The 18,514-nt window shown below is 43.8% G+C and overlaps 1 protein-coding gene across 4 annotated transcripts in view; it reads right to left on the minus strand.

Annotated features, from left to right (window-relative positions):
• LOC135104802 (serine/arginine repetitive matrix protein 2-like) overlaps window positions 1–17,795 on the minus strand; it is a 21,956-nt gene extending 4,161 nt beyond the window's left edge. Inside the window, exons 1-14 of one of the 4 annotated variants that reach the window (XM_064012402.1) lie at window positions 17,592–17,795; window positions 16,304–17,371; window positions 13,022–13,196; window positions 12,227–12,423; window positions 9,434–9,575; window positions 9,056–9,149; window positions 8,512–8,691; window positions 7,208–7,327; window positions 6,402–6,664; window positions 4,807–5,989; window positions 3,843–4,416; window positions 2,944–3,088; window positions 2,353–2,579; window positions 1,449–1,561 (exon numbers count right to left, since the gene is read on the minus strand). In XM_064012402.1, coding sequence (XP_063868472.1) covers window positions 1,449–1,561; window positions 2,353–2,579; window positions 2,944–3,088; window positions 3,843–4,416; window positions 4,807–5,989; window positions 6,402–6,664; window positions 7,208–7,327; window positions 8,512–8,691; window positions 9,056–9,149; window positions 9,434–9,575; window positions 12,227–12,423; window positions 13,022–13,152 — 3,369 coding nt within the window. In that variant the 5' untranslated portion in view covers window positions 13,153–13,196; window positions 16,304–17,371; window positions 17,592–17,795. Of the gene's footprint in view, window positions 1–1,448; window positions 1,562–2,352; window positions 2,580–2,943; window positions 3,089–3,842; window positions 4,417–4,806; window positions 5,990–6,401; window positions 6,665–7,207; window positions 7,328–8,511; window positions 8,692–9,055; window positions 9,150–9,433; window positions 9,576–12,226; window positions 12,424–13,021; window positions 13,197–16,303 lie in introns of all 4 variants that reach the window. The other 3 variants (XM_064012401.1, XM_064012403.1, XM_064012400.1) reach the window with 3 other exon arrangements.
• Between the last annotated feature and the right edge of the window lie 719 nt (window positions 17,796–18,514).

An 18,514-nucleotide genomic window follows, 5' to 3' on the forward strand; every position in this document is an offset into this window, starting at 1 on the left:
GATCTTGCTACACAGCCTCCTCGAGACACCATTCAGTACACGGATCAGGCCAATAAGCTGACAGGCGTGGGATGAGACAGCGCAGTAGAGGGAGGGAATGTGTAGAGGAAGCAAGGGAGGTTTAGATTCTGAACTGCTAAAAATACCTCCTATTTCATTTAAAAAAAAAGCTTAGGGGATGTACTGCTATGTCTAGCTGTATATTTATCTATCTGTCTAGTTATTTGAGGCTGCCATCACCGTAAAGGGCAAGCCTGCGCAGTCAAAAACATTAGAAACAAATGAAGAGGAAAATTATACGTTTGAGTGAATAAGAACATAAAAAAGAATAAATATAATATCGAATGAAGTTGAAGGAATTGTCTAACGATAAACTAGGTGGTTATTGATATTCAATAACATTGATTCTGATAAATATAGGCGATAAAAGATAAAAGGTGATGAACCAAATAGTTTTTCTCAGTTACGGTAAGGATAATGGAGACGAGTAAGATAATAACAATGAAGGAAAGACGATCTCAAGAATAGTTACAGAGTAGTCATGGGTAGTTAACAGTATTGATGATAATGATAAATAATGACGACAAAAGATAAAAAAAACAAAAACATGAACAAGTTAGTTTTTTTATGTAGTTATGACAAAGGTAATGAAAATGACGAAGAAGATGGTGAAGATAAGATAAAAGAAAAATAAAATGGCAGTGCTAGATTAACTATAAACTGATAATAATAAATAAAGACGACAAAATAAAATAGAATAAAAACAATAAAAGACATGAACAAGATAATTACTGACATAGTTAAGATAATGATAATAAAGATGATACTGACGATAAAGAAAAGGCGAAATACAACGGCGGAAGGGGCACGGATGTAGACCTGTGTAGGCTTAGAGAATGTTGCCTTAGTGTGTGTGGGGCGTGAGGCTGCGTGAGGGTAGCCGTATTAGATGAGAGAGAGAGAGAGAGAGAGAGAGAGAGAGAGAGAGAGAGAGAGAGAGAGAGAGAGAGAGAGAGAGAGAGAGAGAGAGAGAGAGAGAGAGAGAGAGAGAGAGAGAGAGAGTAAACAATCGATCGACGGACAAATTGAGCATAAATAGATAAATAAATAAATAAATAAGTAAACACATAGATAAACTGATACATAACTAACTCACTAACTTACCAACTCACTAAATGACTGCATAAAACAAATAAACAAACAAACAATGCAAAATATGTAGTGAAAACAAGACAAAGAGATAAAAAGAAAAAAAAAACTGATTCAGCATCCTCATAAATAAAAAAAGAAACTAAAAATAATGGTGGAAACAAAACAAAAAGATAAAAGAATAATAAAAGAAGAAAAAATACTACATGACAAAAAAAAATAATAATAAAAAGATCAGATGTACACCACCACTATCACCACCACCATCACTACCACCACCACCACCGCCACCACCCTACCTTGAGGATCCCCCGGGCCAGGCGGGTGAGGGCGGCCACGCGGGGTCCCTGTGGCTCCCCCCCCTCCAGACCCTGCAGAGCCGCGCCGAGCTCCTCGTACACCTCGTCCAGCTCTGTGGAGGAGACGTAACTAGATGAATGACTGAGTGAATGAATAATTGAGTGAATGAATGAGTGAGTGAATGAATGAATGACTGAGTGAATGAATAATTGAGTGAATGAATGAGTGAGTGAATGAATGAGTGACTGAGTGATTGGCTAAGTGAGTGAGTGACTGGGTGAATGAATGAATGAATGAATGAGTGAATGAATAAGTGAGTGAGTGACTGATTAGCTGCCTAACTGACCAACTCACTACCTGACTGACTTGAGTTACTGGGATTTCCGAGGATGTTTTTGTGATTCCAGTGATAGATTAGCAAAGATTATGTCCCATTAAAGGAAAAAAAAAAAAAAACACCCAAGAGAGAGAGAGAGAGAGAGAGAGAGAGAGAGAGAGAGAGAGAGAGAGAGAGAGAGAGAGAGAGAGAGCCACACATCTTAAGGTACACGTGCAGTCTGCGAGCAACCGGCGCGTACCGGTGCTGACTGGTGCTTGCTTCCGGCGGCGGTATGTGATCACAAAGGACGCGGATAATCTGCTCCGACCAGCGAAGGGAGGAACGCAATAGCAGGTTCATTTATCTATTGTGATTTACCAACTGTGTAGTAAAAATGTCAAGCTCATGATTTGGAGAAGTAATATTGCTCGAGAGTGTTCATGCAAAACTAAAAGGAGAAAAGAAGAAACACATAAAATAAATAGTAAAAGAAAACAGTTTGGAGAATATCACCATCTTTTTAGTGACCCAATAAAAAGATGGCGATCAAGAAGACTTATCGAGTACATAAAGAGTTTACTCACCTGAAGTGTAATCGGAACTGAAGGAATAACGAGACGAACAAGTCTTTTCTCTCTTTCCCTTCCCTTCTTCATCATCCTCATCATCTTCATCCTCTGAGCTATCTTCCTCCTCTTCCTCCTCCTCTTCTTCTTCCTCCTCCTCCTCCTGCCGCTGCTGCTCCTCTCTACTGAAGGAGTGGGGAAGGTTCTGGTCCAAGACAAACCCAGCGGATTCCTGACGGTTCATTCTGAAGGCGAGGCAGTGGTGAGCGAGTCCCTGTTCACTCAGTCAGTCAGTCAGTCAGTAAGTCAACCAGTCAATCAATTCATCCACAGTGCCTTGGATCAGTCAGTCAGCCAACCAATCAATCAATTTATCCCTCAGTCTACGGTGCCTTGGGTCAGTCAGCCAGCCAGTCAATCAATCAGTCAGTCAATCAATCAGTTTGCGGCGCCTTGCATCACTCACTCAATCAATCAATCAACAAATCAGTCAGTCAGTCAATCAATCATTCAATAAGTTAGTCAGTCAGTCAGTCAGTCAGTCAGTCTGCGGCACCTAGAACCAATCAGTCAATCAATCAACCACTCCATCAACCAATCACTTCTCACCTGTGTCTGCGCGGCATGTCCTCTGGGGAGTCTGGGCTAGGCTCCCGCGCCACGGCCTCCTTCAGCCTTTCAGCAAAGGAGGACTTGCGCGCTGACTTCTTGCCCCGCTTCCTGGATGGTCTCCTAGGTCGCGGCGAGGCGGGGGCTGCCGGGAGATGGTGCATGTTATTTTACTTCACCTATAGAGACTCGTGTGTGACTGTAGTGTGTGTCTATGTGACTTAAAGTACTGAGTCTATTATCAACTGCATAAATACCTCTCTTCTTCCTTTTCCTCTTCCTCCTACATCTTATATTTGTAAATATTCTCTTTTTTTCCTTTTCTATTCTCTAAACTTTCTCTTTCTACTTCTCCTCCTCTTCCTCCTCTCTTTTTATTTTCCTTCTCCTCCTCCTCCTTCTCTTCCTCTTCTCTCTACAAGTTCTAATTCTTCCTCGTTCTTCACCTTCTTCATTTCATTTTCATTTTCATCCTTTTCTTTCTCCTCCTCCATCACTTTCTCCTCTTCTTCATTCTTCACCATTCTTATCTGTTTCTCCTCTTCTTCCTCCTTCTCCATATTCTCTTCTTCTTTCTCATATTCCTCCTCCTCTTTCCTTTTTTCTACCTTCTTTTCCTCCAACACTTCCTTTATCTAATTTTTTCTCCACTTCCACTTTCACTTCCTCTTGTTCCCTATTCTCTCTGTCTCGTCTTCTTCCTTCTCTCTATCTTTTTCCCATCACCACCTCCTCCTATCTCCTCTTCTTCCTGCTTATCAACCAGCACCTCTCCTTCCCTACCCAACATCCCTAACTACAGACAAAGCAAGTTAACACAAACAGCTTCACAGGATCCAAGAAAAGTTATGTAGTTTTGTCTTCACCAATCCACCTCCTTCTGCTCCTCCCTCACGTACCTTCCTCCTCGTCCAAACTCTCGCAGGCGCTGTAGTAGGGATCGTCCTCTGACATCTGAGGGCGACGCAGCGCTAAGGAAGAGACGGGCGGGGAACGGGGCTGAGATCTATTGAGGGGCGAGAGAGGTGGCGAACGAGGGTGTGAGGCGCTAAGGGGAGACACTGGAGGCGTCCTTGGGTATAACTTGTTGGTCTTGCTTAGTGGGGAGAGTGGAGGTGACCGGGGATGAGACGCGCCGAGAGGGGAGGCGATTGGGCGGCCTTGTGTGAGTGTGGAGGGCTTGATTGGGGTAGGTTTGCGTGCGGGAGGGGAAGACACGGCACGCTGGTGTGGGGAGGAAGGTTGTGGTTCTTCAGAGCATGAGTAATATTGAGACAGGTTCTTCAGTCCTTCACTCCCAAGCATCTTCTTCCTCCTGTCCCCCAGCTCTCCAGTCTCACCAGCCCCCACCCCTGGCCTCTCCTCCCTTCCAAGCCTCCTCTTCCACTCTCCGTCCTCCTGCCGCACTGTTACCTCTGTCCCCCTCCCCCGGGTCTCGTGTCGCAGAGGGCGGGGAGTGGGCGGTCGCGGAGCCTGTGGGAGAATTATGAGCAACAGTGATAAGATGGAGGAATTATTGCAGTGTTCTACGTAAGCGCTTGTTCACACTAATGAAGACCATATTCTGAAATACTTCTGCGCCGCACCTCCACTACTTGAAAGAGGCCCCAAAGTTACACGGGTTTTCAAGGATGTTTTTTTTATTTATTTTTTTTTAATGGTTCTAGTGACATGCAGGTTAACACGATTTCTTCATTATTAACAGCAGAAACACCCACTCTCTGTTACTTTATGAAGCCTTTGAGAACAGTCGTGGTGAGAGGACAAAGCGTTTCTGAGTACGGGCCTAACACGTGAGGGACTGGACAGTAAGGGAAGGAGGGGAGAGCGAGCCAGGGACACTGATAACTACTGATAACTTACCTTCATTCTGCCGAGGGTGCGAGGGTGGTCTGATGCTCTCTGCGCCGCCTCCTCCTCTTCCCTCTCCTTCTTCTCCTCCTCCTTCGCGGCCTCCTCCACCAGCTCGGGCCGCTCCTTCTCCAGGATCTGTATCGCTCGTAGGACGCGATTCAGGAGCCTCGTCGTCTCGTCCTCTTCCTCGTCCTCCTCCTCCGCCGCGTCCTTCAGAGACTCTCCAGTGCCGCGCGAGCCTCTGGAGGTGTCCTGTGTGGCCTTAGCGTCAGTTTGACTGGGCGGTGGTGACCTGGGGCTGCCGGGGTCACAGGTGGAGGGGAAGGCCTCGAGGCGCTTGGTGCGAGTCAGTCGTGGCTTGCGGGAGGCGCGACGCATGGTGCTCTGGGCCGTCACGTAGCTGCTGCCTGCTGAGTCCTGCTGCTGGAGGCCCGTCCCACTGCTCTTCTCCCCTGTTGGCGTGGATGGCTCCGGCGCTGACTTCCTGCCGTCAGCCATGCCCGGCTTGCGCGGCGGCGTGGCTGACTGTGTGTCCCTAACTAACCTCTGCTGCTGGGGTGCCGTCACTGCTGACCTCTGCTGATCTGTTTCCTTTTGAGTCACTTTTGATCCATCCGCTCCCTGCTGACCCTTCTGCTTTCCTGCTGAGTCTGTCTCCGTCTCCACCTTGCTCTCCGCCGCCGGGTCCTCCTTCCCTTTGCCCTTGGTCTTGCCTTTGCCCTTCCGCTTGTAGTATTTGAAGGACAACCCTCTCTTGCTGCTGCCGCCGTCGCCTCTAGTCTCACTTTTGTCCCGTAGCTCACTCTTGTCCCGCACCTCACTCTTGTCCCTTTGCTTCTCCTTGGCCTTGGCGTCCCCTCCCTTCCTCAGCATGCCCTTTATCCTCTGCGTGATGGATGTCTTCCGCCGCGCGTTGATCGGAGACTCCCTGGTGTCATAGAAGCGCTCACTCCCTGCCCGCGTCTCCACATCTGCTTGAGTAACCCCTTCTTTAGTCACGTGCTCCTCCGTTTTCTGTGCACTGTCCTTCACTTCCTCCTTTAGTTCCGTTTTCGCTTCGTCTGCTTTTGCTGTCTTTTGTTCTCCGCTTGTCATCTCTTTCTCTTCTTTCGCCCGGGTCTCCTCAGCGCCCCCAGTTTGTTTACCCTGACTGGCGTCCTGGGTCACCAGAGGAGAGTCCTGCGCCCTCACCCTTGGAGAAAATGTGTTATAGGAGGCTGGTGTTTACAGGTTTATTTTTATACTGTTTATGTGTGAAAATGATGTTGTTTTTATAAGCGTGGATATTTGTGTGGCTACTCAGGTTTATCATCACGTAGCTAAGGTGAAAATTAATGGTGTTTGAATAAGAATAAATATTTATGTATGATTAATTAGAAGAAATGGATAGATAAAGTAAATACGTCAAAATATCAACGGAAAGTAAAATGAAGAGCAAAGAGATAGAAATCGATGACACAGAAGAGACAGACGCTTTGAAAAAATAAAATAACAATTAAAAAAAATATGAAATAAGGAAGAAAAGAAAAAAGGAAATAGGAATGACATAAAGAGAAATTCACCCCTCCCCTCTCTCTCTCTCTCTCTCTCTCTCTCTCTCTCACCTCTGCCCTGTGCTGCCGCTGCCCACTGACTCCTGCCGGGACACTGAAATGATCTCCGAAGAGCGGGAGGAGGAGGAGGCGGGGAGCACTGTTGCTGGCGGGGCTGCGGGCGGCGTGGCTGGGCTGGGCAGTTCCTGGGAAAAGCCGAGACGCGCCTTGTTCAGCTCCCTCAGGACGTTCACCTCCTCGTACTGCAGGAGCTCCGAGGCGCGGTAATCGTCGGCATCCATCAGTACATGTGTCACCTCTCGCCACAGCCCGGACTGGAAGGGAGTGGGGAGGAGTGAAGATGAGTAGGTATACGGCAGGTGGAATGACATAGAAAATGGGTGTGTATTTGGCTGTAATTGGGGTAGATGTGGGTAGAAGCAGATACAAGTGGAGTGAAGTAAAAAGTAATGGGTGTAATTGGATGAAAGTAGATGCAAGTGAAGTGGAAAAGAAAGGAGTGGGTACATATGTGGGTAGAAGTGAATGCAAGTGGGCTGAAGAAAGGAGTGGATGTGTACATAAGTGGATAATGTGGAGTGAAAAGGAAAGGAGCGAGTGTACGTATATTGGAAGTGAATACAAGAGGACTGAAAAAAAAAAGAAGGTGGATATGAGTGTGCAGTTGTAAATAGATAAATAAATAAATAAATAAATAAATAAATAAATACTCATCTTTATTCCTAACTAAGACAACCAAAGGATACAAAACAACAAAATCCAAGCTACCTGTCCACCACCAACCAAACAAAGGCAAGAAAGACTGAAAACTGTAAAGGGAGTGACTGACAGATAAGTTACTGGAGTGAGTGACTTACCTGTCCTGGGGGCTTAGATGTGAGTGCGCCAGTCACCTGCAGTGCCTCGTTGTCCTCCAGCCTCTCCACCAGCAGCGCCGCCACCACTACCTCGGGGCTGTTCTGGAGCACCGCTGCAGCCTGAGAGGGACCGAACAGGAGTCACGTTATGGTGTACAGGAAAAATTAAAAGTATATTTCGTTCGATTTTTATTTATTTATTTATTTATTTATTTATTTATTTGGTAACAGTAAATTATTATAGTCAGCTTTCGTTTTACCTTTATTCGTTTGTTTCATTATTTATTTATTTATTCATTAATTTATTTGCTTATGTATTAACTTTATTTTATTCTATTTTTATTCATCTATTCGTTTACATTTTTATTTTTAATTTTATTTATTTTTTGGACGGGAGAGAGATAAAGACAGACAGACAGACAGACAGACAGACAAACAAAGAAGCACACTCAACAATAATGCTCTCCAAACATAATTACATAAGAAAAATAAGACAAACTTGGCCAATTTCGCTTAGAATCCAAGATACATACTCATACATTAAGCTAACGCCGATTTCTCTCCGCGGCGAAAGTCTGCGGTAAATACTCCCCATGTTTCACTAAGTCTAGGGGCGCTGCCTGCCACACTTCCTTACCGCTGTTTGGTGCTGGTGATGCGCTCTTTGTGGGCATTCTTATTGTGTTACGAGATTAAAATTGTCTTGAATGGCCAGTATATGATGATAATGATGATGATGATGATGATGATGATGATGATAATAATAATAATAATAATAATAATAATAATAATAATAATAATAATAATAATAATAATAACAGTAGTAGTAGTAGTGGTAGTAGTAAAGGTAGTAGTAGTAGTAGTAGTAGTAGTAGTAGTAGTAGTAGTAGTAGTAGTAGTAGAAGTAGTAGTAGAAGTAGTAGTAGTAGTAGTAGTAGTAGTAGTAGTAGTAGTAGTAGTAGTACCAAAAGAATTCGTGATAAAAAAGAATGAAAGAAATGAACTCACCTGCAAATTTACTCACACACAGCCACCCATCCACCCACCCTTCCCCCAAACACACACACTCATGCACACACACAAACATACGCGCACTTACTAAACCCCAAGAAAAAAAAAAGCAAAAACATATATATACTACCTGTTATCTACCAAACAATAATCAACTAAGCCCATTACCAACACGTATTTTCTTACAGTTTTGCATCATCTATTCCTTCACCCATCTATTCTAATGATAAAGTAACAAGACTTACGGAAAGAAACAACCAGGGGAAGGAGGAGGAGGAAGAGGAGGAGCTTACCTGGGAGGGGACTGGTGTGAGGGCGGGCAAGGCGGGATCAGCGGTGGTGAAGGCCGTGATGAGGGAGGGTTTGGGCAGCCCCGAGGTGACGCCCCCTTCCCGCCTCACCTCCACTCCACACAGGGGCGTCTTGCTTCTCGCCCACTCCTGCAGGCGCACCCACTCCCGTCCCGTCATTACCTGTGGGCGTGAGTACCTGTCGTTATTATTGTTATTGTTATTGTTGTTGTTATTGTTAGTTATTATTATTATTATTATTATTATTAGTAGTAGTAGTAGTAGTAGTAGTAGTAGTAGTAGTAGTAGTAGTTGCTGTTGTTGTTATTGTTGTAGTAATAGTAGTAGTAATGGAAGTAGTAGTAGTAGTAGTATTAATGGTGGTCTTGATAGTTGTTTAAGTTGTACAATTATGATTCAGATTTCTGTGCCCAAACGGAGAAACACGGAAATACCCACCCACCCACCCACACACCGACTCACACACACACACACACACACACACACACACACACACACACACACACACACACACACACACACACACCTTGCGGGAGAAGGTCACCTCGCCGCCACACTTGTCCCTCGCCAAGGTCTTGAAGTAGCGGAAGAAAGCGCGCATTTTCGCCTTCTGACTCTCCCTGCAACGTAAACAAACAAGAGAAAGAGAGAGAGAGAGAGAGAGGGTAAAGAAACTTCTCCCTTAAAAATCCACTTACTCAATCTTCAAAATAAATAAACAAATAAATGAACAAAAAACAGGAATAATATTTGTTGCATTGTAGGAATTCTGATTAAAAATATGTGTAAAAACGTCATTTCCACTTCATTTCCTCATATTTCTTGTCGCATTAAAACACAAACTACAGAGAGCAAGAAAAAAAGAGGAGCAGGGGCATAACAGGTCAAGGTGTGTGATTCTTACCTGTTGAGGGCAGCCAGTGTGGGGGCGAGCGTGGGGTCAGTGAGGGTAGGGTGCGTGAGGGGACCGCGGCGGGGCAGGGTACCCAGGAACATGTGAGCCAGCAGGGACGCCGCCAGCCTGCGAGCCACCACCACGTCGCCACCTGCAGGGACAGACGCGCGCACGTTCATACTCAGACACACAGCAAGACATTGGCATTCCTAAACACTTCAGTCTCTCGTAATGACTGAGGCCACGTGTCTTGAGTATGGAGGAAGATAACTCTTCATACATACAGATAGATAAACAGATAGATAGATAGATAAATAGTTTACTGCCCACAGCAATTTCACATGCTATAAATAATTCAGCTAGAATCTTTAAGCTATATATGACAATCCTAGTACCTATTATAAACAGTATATATTTACATTTGTAGTGCATCTAACATACCGTCTCTTGATATCAATGCACACAAATCAATCACAATCAATTGAGATATTTATATTTCCATTTTGTTGACTGGAAACTCTATGCTTCCAATCCCTTTTTCTTTAATTTCAGTGCTTGTATAGATTTTCATAGTGATTTTAGTTTAGCTTATGTTGTATATCGACAAGGTTAAGTGCCTGGCAGACCCTCACGGCGTCATTGACATTCTCTTCCCCATTCCCAAGAGTCCTGCAGCGACGTATTGAGGCATTTCTCGTCATTGGTGAGAGGCAGTGAGTAATGAACCCTGTCAGTGTCAGTGGGTTACGGGCGCTACTGTCAGCCAGCCGCGGGGAAACCACCTCGGGGCTGACGTCACCTGCAGCGGGGTAGTGGTAGTAGTGGTGGGAGGAAGGAAGGAAGGTAGAAACAAACCATCCTGTGCACCGTCCAAGACATGCCAAGTTCATTAATCTCACGTGAGGCAGCCTTGATAGAGTCCTTTAGTCACCCTTATGTTCTAATTCACTGCCACCGTGTGCATGTGTGTTGCCGTGGTGTTGTGGTGCTGTGATGCGTGCAACCTCCTTGGCAGTGACGGGCCGACGGCGAGGTGAGGTGCCAAGTGGGGGGCGTGTGCCTTGTCCCTTGAGGTGGGTCGCTGAGAGTGTGACTGAGTGGGTGGATGAGTGGGTGGACGAATGAGTGGATGAGTAAGTCGGTGAGAGAATGGATGAGTGAGTGAATGAGTGGATGGATGAGTTGGTGGATGAGTGGATGGGTGAGAGAGTGGATAAGTGGTTGTGGTAGGCGAGTGAGATAAAGGAAAGACGAGCAGTTTCTCATCTCTTCACACACTCCAACTCCTCTCTCCGCTCACAATAGCCAAGAACCTTTTTACCCTAAATCTATCGCTTCTCATTAACCTCTTAACCTCCAAACCAGCGTGAAGCACAGTCACAGCCAGAAATTGAGTAACCTACATGCACTTCCCACTGTCTTTAGCATCCTCCCTCATCCTTAAGTCATCTGATCTCCCGGTATTCTGAAACGCTTTGCTCTCTCACCATGAGTATTTTCAAAAGCCACAAAGATGAATAGCCCTGTTATCAAAAATGTCTCTTCTATTAACAATGTAGAAATCTTGTTGATCTTTCACTAGAGCCGTAAAATACACCCTTAAAAACGTATTACTTCTATTAGAGTCTTGAATGAAGTGAAGGTGCAGCGCAGAAGTGTTTCAGAACATAAGCCTTCAAAACCTACAGTGGGTAGAGTTATGCACGCCACAATCAGGGAGGTAAATTCTCAAAACAGCTCTTATCGCGACTGTTTTGAAAGCCTAGTGAAAGTTACGAGGTATTTCAATTATATAACAAGGATTCTACATCGTCAGTGGGGGAGAAAACACGTACGAAAGGAGATCTAAGTACCTGTGTAGCCTTTGGAAACTTTACGAGAGTAGTGAGCGTTTCAAAGTACGGGTCAGCAAGGTTAGTGCGAGAAGGGACGCTGCATTCCTTCCCGCACCTTGACTGGCCAAGCACTGCAATATAGCCTCGTATTGTACCTTGTCTGGCTTTGCTTCTTGATCGCACTCACATCGCCTACTATACCGCTGTTTTTATGTGACGGTTACTTTGCACTGAGAAGCCCACCATCCCTCCTCCTTCTCCCGCCTCCTCCCCATCTCTTTCTCCTCCTCCAAGATGGCTCCATCCTCTTTTACCTGAGCTGTGCGATTGGGAGTTTTTTTTTTTTCTTGTTTATGTAAGAGCGGTTCTGGCCAAGGACAACACACGGAGGGAGAAATATTCGCTGAAGGTGCCAGTGCCTAAAGAACGCAAGTCCAAAATTACATTGATGAATAAAGTTAATGTATATGATTGGGGTTACTCAGTACGTCAGGCACATCATTAAAGGGCGGAAATAAGTGAATGAATAAGTAAAAGGAATGGAGAGATAAATAAGATGAAGTAAATGAAATATGAAAAGAGAGAAATGCTGGAAATAATGAAAAAAAAAAAAACTGGTTCACTTCCACGTAAAAAGGGAAAGAAAAACGGTACGAACAATGATAATAATAATAAAAAAAAAGCCGTGACCAAGGAAAAAAAAATTAAAGACAGATGAAAATAATAAACAAATCCCTCGCTGTCTCTCAAAGGAATCAAGAAAAAAAAGAAACAAACAAAAACAAATAAGAACAAAATAAAAACAAAACAAAGAACACTTACCAGATCACAAAAAAATAGAAAAGAAATAAAAGAGACAATGAAAATGCTACAAACCCACATTCCATTCACATTCCAGTCCAATTCCCAACAACGTAGCGAGAAGCAGGAATGAGATAGGCCTACCCAGAACTCCTGACACGCCTACCTTGCTGCTGGAGGGAGTAGGTGAGGCCGTGCGGGGGCTTCAGGTCCTTCAAGGCCAGGGCGGCAGACACTAGGCTGGGCAGCGCCACTTCCCACACCTCAAGGGCGTCTCCCTCCCGCCGTAGGAAGTCCTCCACGGCCGCCACCACGTCCTCCACGCCGCCGCCGCCCTCAGGAGGGTCAGGATCCAGGGACACGCTGCAGGAGGGACAGAGGACTGTTTGGTGACTGTTTGGTGGAAAATCCGTAGTAAAAGAAGGAGGGGAAGGAAACAGAGGTGGAGGATGTGGAGGTGGAGGTGGTGGTGGTGGTGGAATAGTAGGAGGAGCTGGTGGAGGTAGAGATGGAAAAGGAGGAGGAGAAGGAGGAAGAGGAGGAGGAGGAGGAGGAGGAGGAGGAGGAGGAGGAGGAGGAGGAGGAGGAGGAGGAGAAGGATAAGAGGAGGAGGATAAGAGGAGGAGGAAGAGGAGGAGGAGAAGGAAGAGGAAGAATAGAAGGGAATAACATTAGTAGTAGTACCAAAAACAACAACAACAACAATAATAATAATAATGATAATAACAATAACAACAACAGTAATAATAATCACAGTTATAATAACAAACAACAGTAACAACAACAACAACAACAACAACAACAACAACAACAACAACAACAATAACAAAACCAAAAAAACAAAAACAAAAAACAAAACCAAAACAACAACAAAAACAATAACGAAATAACAAAAAAAAAAAAAAGAAGCTCTACATATCAAAACCTTTACCCAAAAAACAATATCTTCACTATGACCTACTCCGTGAGGGCATGGAGGGCGCGCAGGACGTGGCCGACCTGCCCCGGGGAGGAGGCGCCGCGCAGGGAGGTGAGGAGGCGCGTGATGGCGGGCCAGGTGGGCAGATCACATGGAAGCAGCACGAACGCCATCTCGCCGCGTGAACACCAACTTTTTCTGCAGCTTCACTCGACGTCTGTGGGAGGAGAAGTAAAGGATCTGGGATTAGTGAAAAGAGACTGATTCTTATATTTTGTTTTATCTCTTTATCCTTTTCTTATTTTTTCCTTTTTTTTCTTGTTTTTTTTTGGGGGGTGACCTTTTTTATTTATTTTTTTTGATTAATTAATTCTTTGACTTTTTTGGGGAGCGGTAAGTTTAGTGGTTCCCCCCCCCCCTCTCTCTCTCTCTCTCTCTCTCTCTCTCTCTCTCTCTCTCTCTCTCTCTATGTGCCTCATGCCTCTGGCCAGTCTCCTTCATGAGCAGAGAAAAAAAAATTTAAAAGTAAGTGATTAGATCAATATTTTACGTCATGAAGGTTAACGATAAATTGAAAGATTACATAAAGATGATGATCGGTGATGGCGGATTATGAAACATCAAGATTAAAATAAAATATGTCAAGTTATTATCGCAAAGTTTCGCACACACTGTAAATCAAATGCAATGCTCGTTTCCTGTATGAAATATTCTTTTCGTATGTATACAAAGATTCAATTACGAAAGAAAAATTACGTTTGTTAAAAAAAAAAAAAGAATAAATGAATAACAATGAATAAACAAAATAATTCCCTGCTCTCCACGAAGGAAGCACAAAGGAACACGAAGGAAAAAAACAAAAAACTGCACCAGACGTCTTTTCCCTTACCAGGCTGTACGAATCTGACCGAACAAAAATCAAATAAACAAATAAATAATGAATAAATCATAATAATAAACAACCAAAGGCAAAAAAACAAAGGAACACAGAAGAAAAACGAAAGCTACAGCAGATAATTTTGCCCTTATCTTGTATCTAATCGAACCACAACTAAAATTGAATATTGTCCTGACTTGATCTCCCATCCAAGCACACTCCCCCTTGCACGCCCTTTAGAACACGACGGAAGCGCAGAAACATGCTTATTACTCCCTGTGTAGGCTCGAGGCACATCAGACAGGGGATTTGAACCAGCGAGACTCCTTTTAGACTCTTAATGGAGTCCACCGCGGCACCCCAACTGATAACCAGCACATTTAAAGCAGAATTTACGAGTATACAGTGGTACAGCCCACCCACGGCTTCTTTTTCTTGGTCTTGTTTCCCTTCTTCTTCTCGTTCTTCTTCTTCTTGATGTTTTTGCTATTCTTTTTTTTTTCCTTGTTATTCGCATTCTTGTTTTGTTCTTGTTCTTGTTGCATTTTACGTCGTTATTATTCACGTTCTTGTTCTTGTTTTTGTTCTTCTTGCTCTTCTCATTCTCATCCTCCTCCTTTCTTCTTCTTCTTCTTCTTCTTCTTCTTTAACATGGTTTTATATGTTGATTTCATCCCATCCTTTTCAATGAACCGATCCGTGAAAATAGTTAATATGGAAAGCAAATTAAAGAAAAAAGAGCAAGTGATTAGTTATCTTTATATCTTGTCTGCCAGTAGAAAAGTCTGGAAAATTAACGAGTTTTTGTCACCGCGAAGTATAGTTAAAGGTTGCTGGAGGATGATTAATTATAAAAGTACTACCTTAGAAAATATAGAAAATACGAGGGAAGTCTTGGTACCGACCTTTCTTTCCTGGCTGGGGCACAGTGTATGAACGCGAACAAGCACCGTGTACCGGATGTGTGGGTGTGACACGGGAGAGCATGAAGCAGTGGAGCATGTGATACTGTAACGTGAAGAGCATAACTGAGGATAGAGATGATGCGAGTAATTCTACCTGATCTGTTGCACGATATAAATCAAATAGAGGAGGGAATGAATCAATAAAAAGTGAGTGGATGGTGTTATTGGGGCTTTGTAGGGGGGGTACCTGAGATGACTGTGGATGTGACTCAGTGTTTGGAGGCAATGCGATAAGTCAGGTGAAGAGAATTAATATACAAAGGGAATTATCAAACAAAGAGTGAATGCATGGTGTTGCTGGGGGGACTGTGAGGGGGGGACACCTGAGATGAGTGTGGTTGTGGTGGAGTGTTTAGAGGGAATGTGGAATGTCAGGTGCAGAGACTGGAATTGTGTGATGCGTACATAGTGATATAGATTGTTAACATTCCGGGTCCGGTCAGCGATCACGAATCAGCGTCATATTACAGTTTTTTTCATCTATTATCTGAACGACAATGATATATAGATAGCATCAGCAACAATTCCTTTCTGGCGTTCAATGTCATTTCGTTATTAAAATAGCGTTGACCAACCTCTAGAAACAAAAGAGACCTGTACAATACACACTGCAATTATCCCACACAACAGAAAACACTCCAACATAGCACAAAACTAACTCAGTGCAAAAAGGAAAGACAACGACAAGAAGCTGACAGCAGTGGTATCAGGCCCCAACCCCACCCAGCTGTCACTCCGCCCGTCTAGCGCTGATTTGAGACAAGGAGCACCCGTGAAGTAGCAATATTCTGGGAGTGGCCTGCCTGCCGTGGCGTGGCGGGCTGCTGGCGTCAAGATGCCAGGCGGAAAGCGGCGATGACCACACAGATTAGCTGCGGTGCCTGGTGGCGTGGTTCTGTTCGCATCTTCTTGTCATTCATGAGTACTTTTGTCGTGTATTGCTGCCACTACAACGGAAACTGCTATAGCTGTTACTACTATTGCTGCTACTGCTACTGCTACTGCTACTGCTACTATTATTACTCCTACTGCTACTACTACTACTATGAATAATAATAATAATAATAATAATAATAATAATAATAATAATAATAATAATAATAATAATATAGCAAAAATAAAAAAAGTAAAAACATCTACTATTACTAGTAATACGACTAATACTACTACTGTTACTATTACCACAACCACCACCACTACCACCACCACTATTATTATTTCTTTTTTTATTACTACTCCTATTGCTCTTGTTGTTCCTGCTGCTGCAACATCATCAACAACAACAACAACAAGAGCTAATACTACCATTATTACTACTCCTACCATCGCCACCACTGCCAATGTCACAATAACCACCACCACAACTGTACACCACAACAGAAAACACACACACACACACACACACACACACTTCAAGTCCCCAGTACCACACCTTTTCACCTCACGCACCTCACACACACACACACACACACACACACACACCTTCACTGCAGCAAGTCGTGGGGCCTGAGTAGTGAGTAGCAGCAGTGGTTCATGTCCGCCGCCTTAGTGCCGCGTGAAGGAAGCCCCGCGCTGTTTGTGTGCCTCCTTACAGTGCCTGGCCGTCATCCCTCAGTGAGTCAGTCCAGCGCGCGGCGTGGCCTCTCTTCTCTCTTTTCTGTCTCGCGACGCCCATCACAACCTATGCATTTTTTGTTACTGTTCCCTGATGTTCTGGGTTTAACGTTTCCCTCACTAGTATTCTGTGTTGTATCTAGAATCAGTGTCGTCTTTCTCTTTCTATTTCATCTCCTTTATTTTATATTTGTTTACTACTTTATCGTTTGTTAGTTTTCTATTTACTAGTTTTTTTTTTCTTTTTGTTTACTATACTCTTTCTTTCCTTGATTTTCTGTTTGTTTACTAGTTTCTATTTTCTTTCTCTTTGTTCCGTGTTAAAATTCCATATCACTTTTCTTTTTTTATTAGCTCATTTCGTTCAGTTTATTTGAGCTTTTATATTCCGTGTCGTCCTTGTTTTCTCTCTTTCTTTCTTTCTTTCTTTTTTACAACAAACTTCTTTTTTTCACCTTATTCTCTGTTTTTTTTGTTTTTTTTTAAGTGTGGTTTGGTTTTCTACTCTCTTTCTTTTGTTTCTCGTTTTCTTTTCTAGTTTAGATTCACTTTTTTTATAATACTCCTTTATTTCACTTTGTTTCGTGTTTTCTTTTTTCTTTTTACGTATGTTTTTATTTACATTTTAACGTTTCCGTCTTTCTTTCTCATTTGCGTTTTCTTCACCTTTGTCTCGATTATCTGTTGCTCTCTTTGTTTCCTGTATTTGCTTCACTTTTTATATCAAGCTTCCTTCGATATATCTGAGCCTTTCCTTTACTGACAATTCGATTTTACATGTTTTTCTCGACTTACTCCTTGTCTCCTTTTGTTCGTATTTGTGTTTCATTTCTTCTTTTCCTTTTTTTTTCTTTACAATTTCACGAGTTTTAATTACCGTCTCACTCTCTTGCGCCTCCTCGTGTCAGTTTCAAGACAAAGTCATTAAAGTGAGCACTATTTCAAGGCATCGTTGAAAAAAAAAAAAATCACAACCTTAAGAGGCACATCATTACCATTTAATTTTCAAACACTCACTCACCAATCACATTTAACACCCCATCACCACCACCATCACTGCCGCCCCATCACAGCTTCATGACATCACCTCACACTTTGTCTCTCTCTCTCTCCCTCACCAGCACACGATCGAGTCACCATTTCGGCAATGACTCACCATTTTTCACTACAACACACCGCAGTTCGAGAGACAACACCATTCTAACAGTCGCCGCACAAGGACTGAATGTTTCACCGCACTATACCACGGTTACAATTCATGGCACTCGGTTCTAACCTCCCACAGTGCCACGGAGGTTCAGCACAGTGCCACACAGGTCCATCCCACTCGTCCCGGTGCCATGAAGTGCCTCGCCTTACCTTACTGTGTCACGCTGCCATCCCATCCCTCCCCCCTCTCCTCTGGCACCCATAACCCCCCCCTCTCATGGCTCTCTAGCTGGCACTCTTTATCCTCAGCTCACCTGACTCCAAGCATCCACCACCACCACCACTACCTTCCCTCTCCTCTCTAACGGAGTGTAAGCCTAAGTTTTTCAGTGAGAAGTTAATTCGTCTAATTAGTGCAGCTTTCAATAACGAAGGAGTTTGGTGTATATTTAGTCGGCAGGAGGCGGCTGGCGAGGCAGCTGCTATATATAAACTCGTCGCTATCTTGGGACTGGGAGCAAACGAGCGGCTGGTGGTGATGGTGGTGGTGGTGTGCTGCCGCCGTCACCACTTCTTTCTCCTCTTACTCCACCACCTCCACTCTCTCTGTTCGGTAAAATTAGCGGTGACTATTTCATCGTCATTTTTACTCAAACATGCACTGTGATTCTCTATTTCTTGGGGTGACTATTTTTCTTTTTGCATCCCCTCACTGTAACAGAAAACGGAGTGTACGGGTGCACATGTCGGGAGCTTGTTTTTCTCGGCGACAAAAGCGGTGGATGTTTGGTGGGCGTCGTAATATCTAAATATATCTAATTAGCACATGTTCTGGGAGAGGTAACGAAAGGAAGGAAGGAAGGAAGGAAGTACTCGATTAGCTTTCAATACTTCCTTCATGTAGAGAGAGAGAGAGAGAGAGAGAGAGAG

The sequence above is a fragment of the Scylla paramamosain genome, chromosome 11 (genome assembly GCF_035594125.1).
Source record: "Scylla paramamosain isolate STU-SP2022 chromosome 11, ASM3559412v1, whole genome shotgun sequence".
NCBI lineage: Eukaryota > Metazoa > Arthropoda > Malacostraca > Decapoda > Portunidae > Scylla > Scylla paramamosain.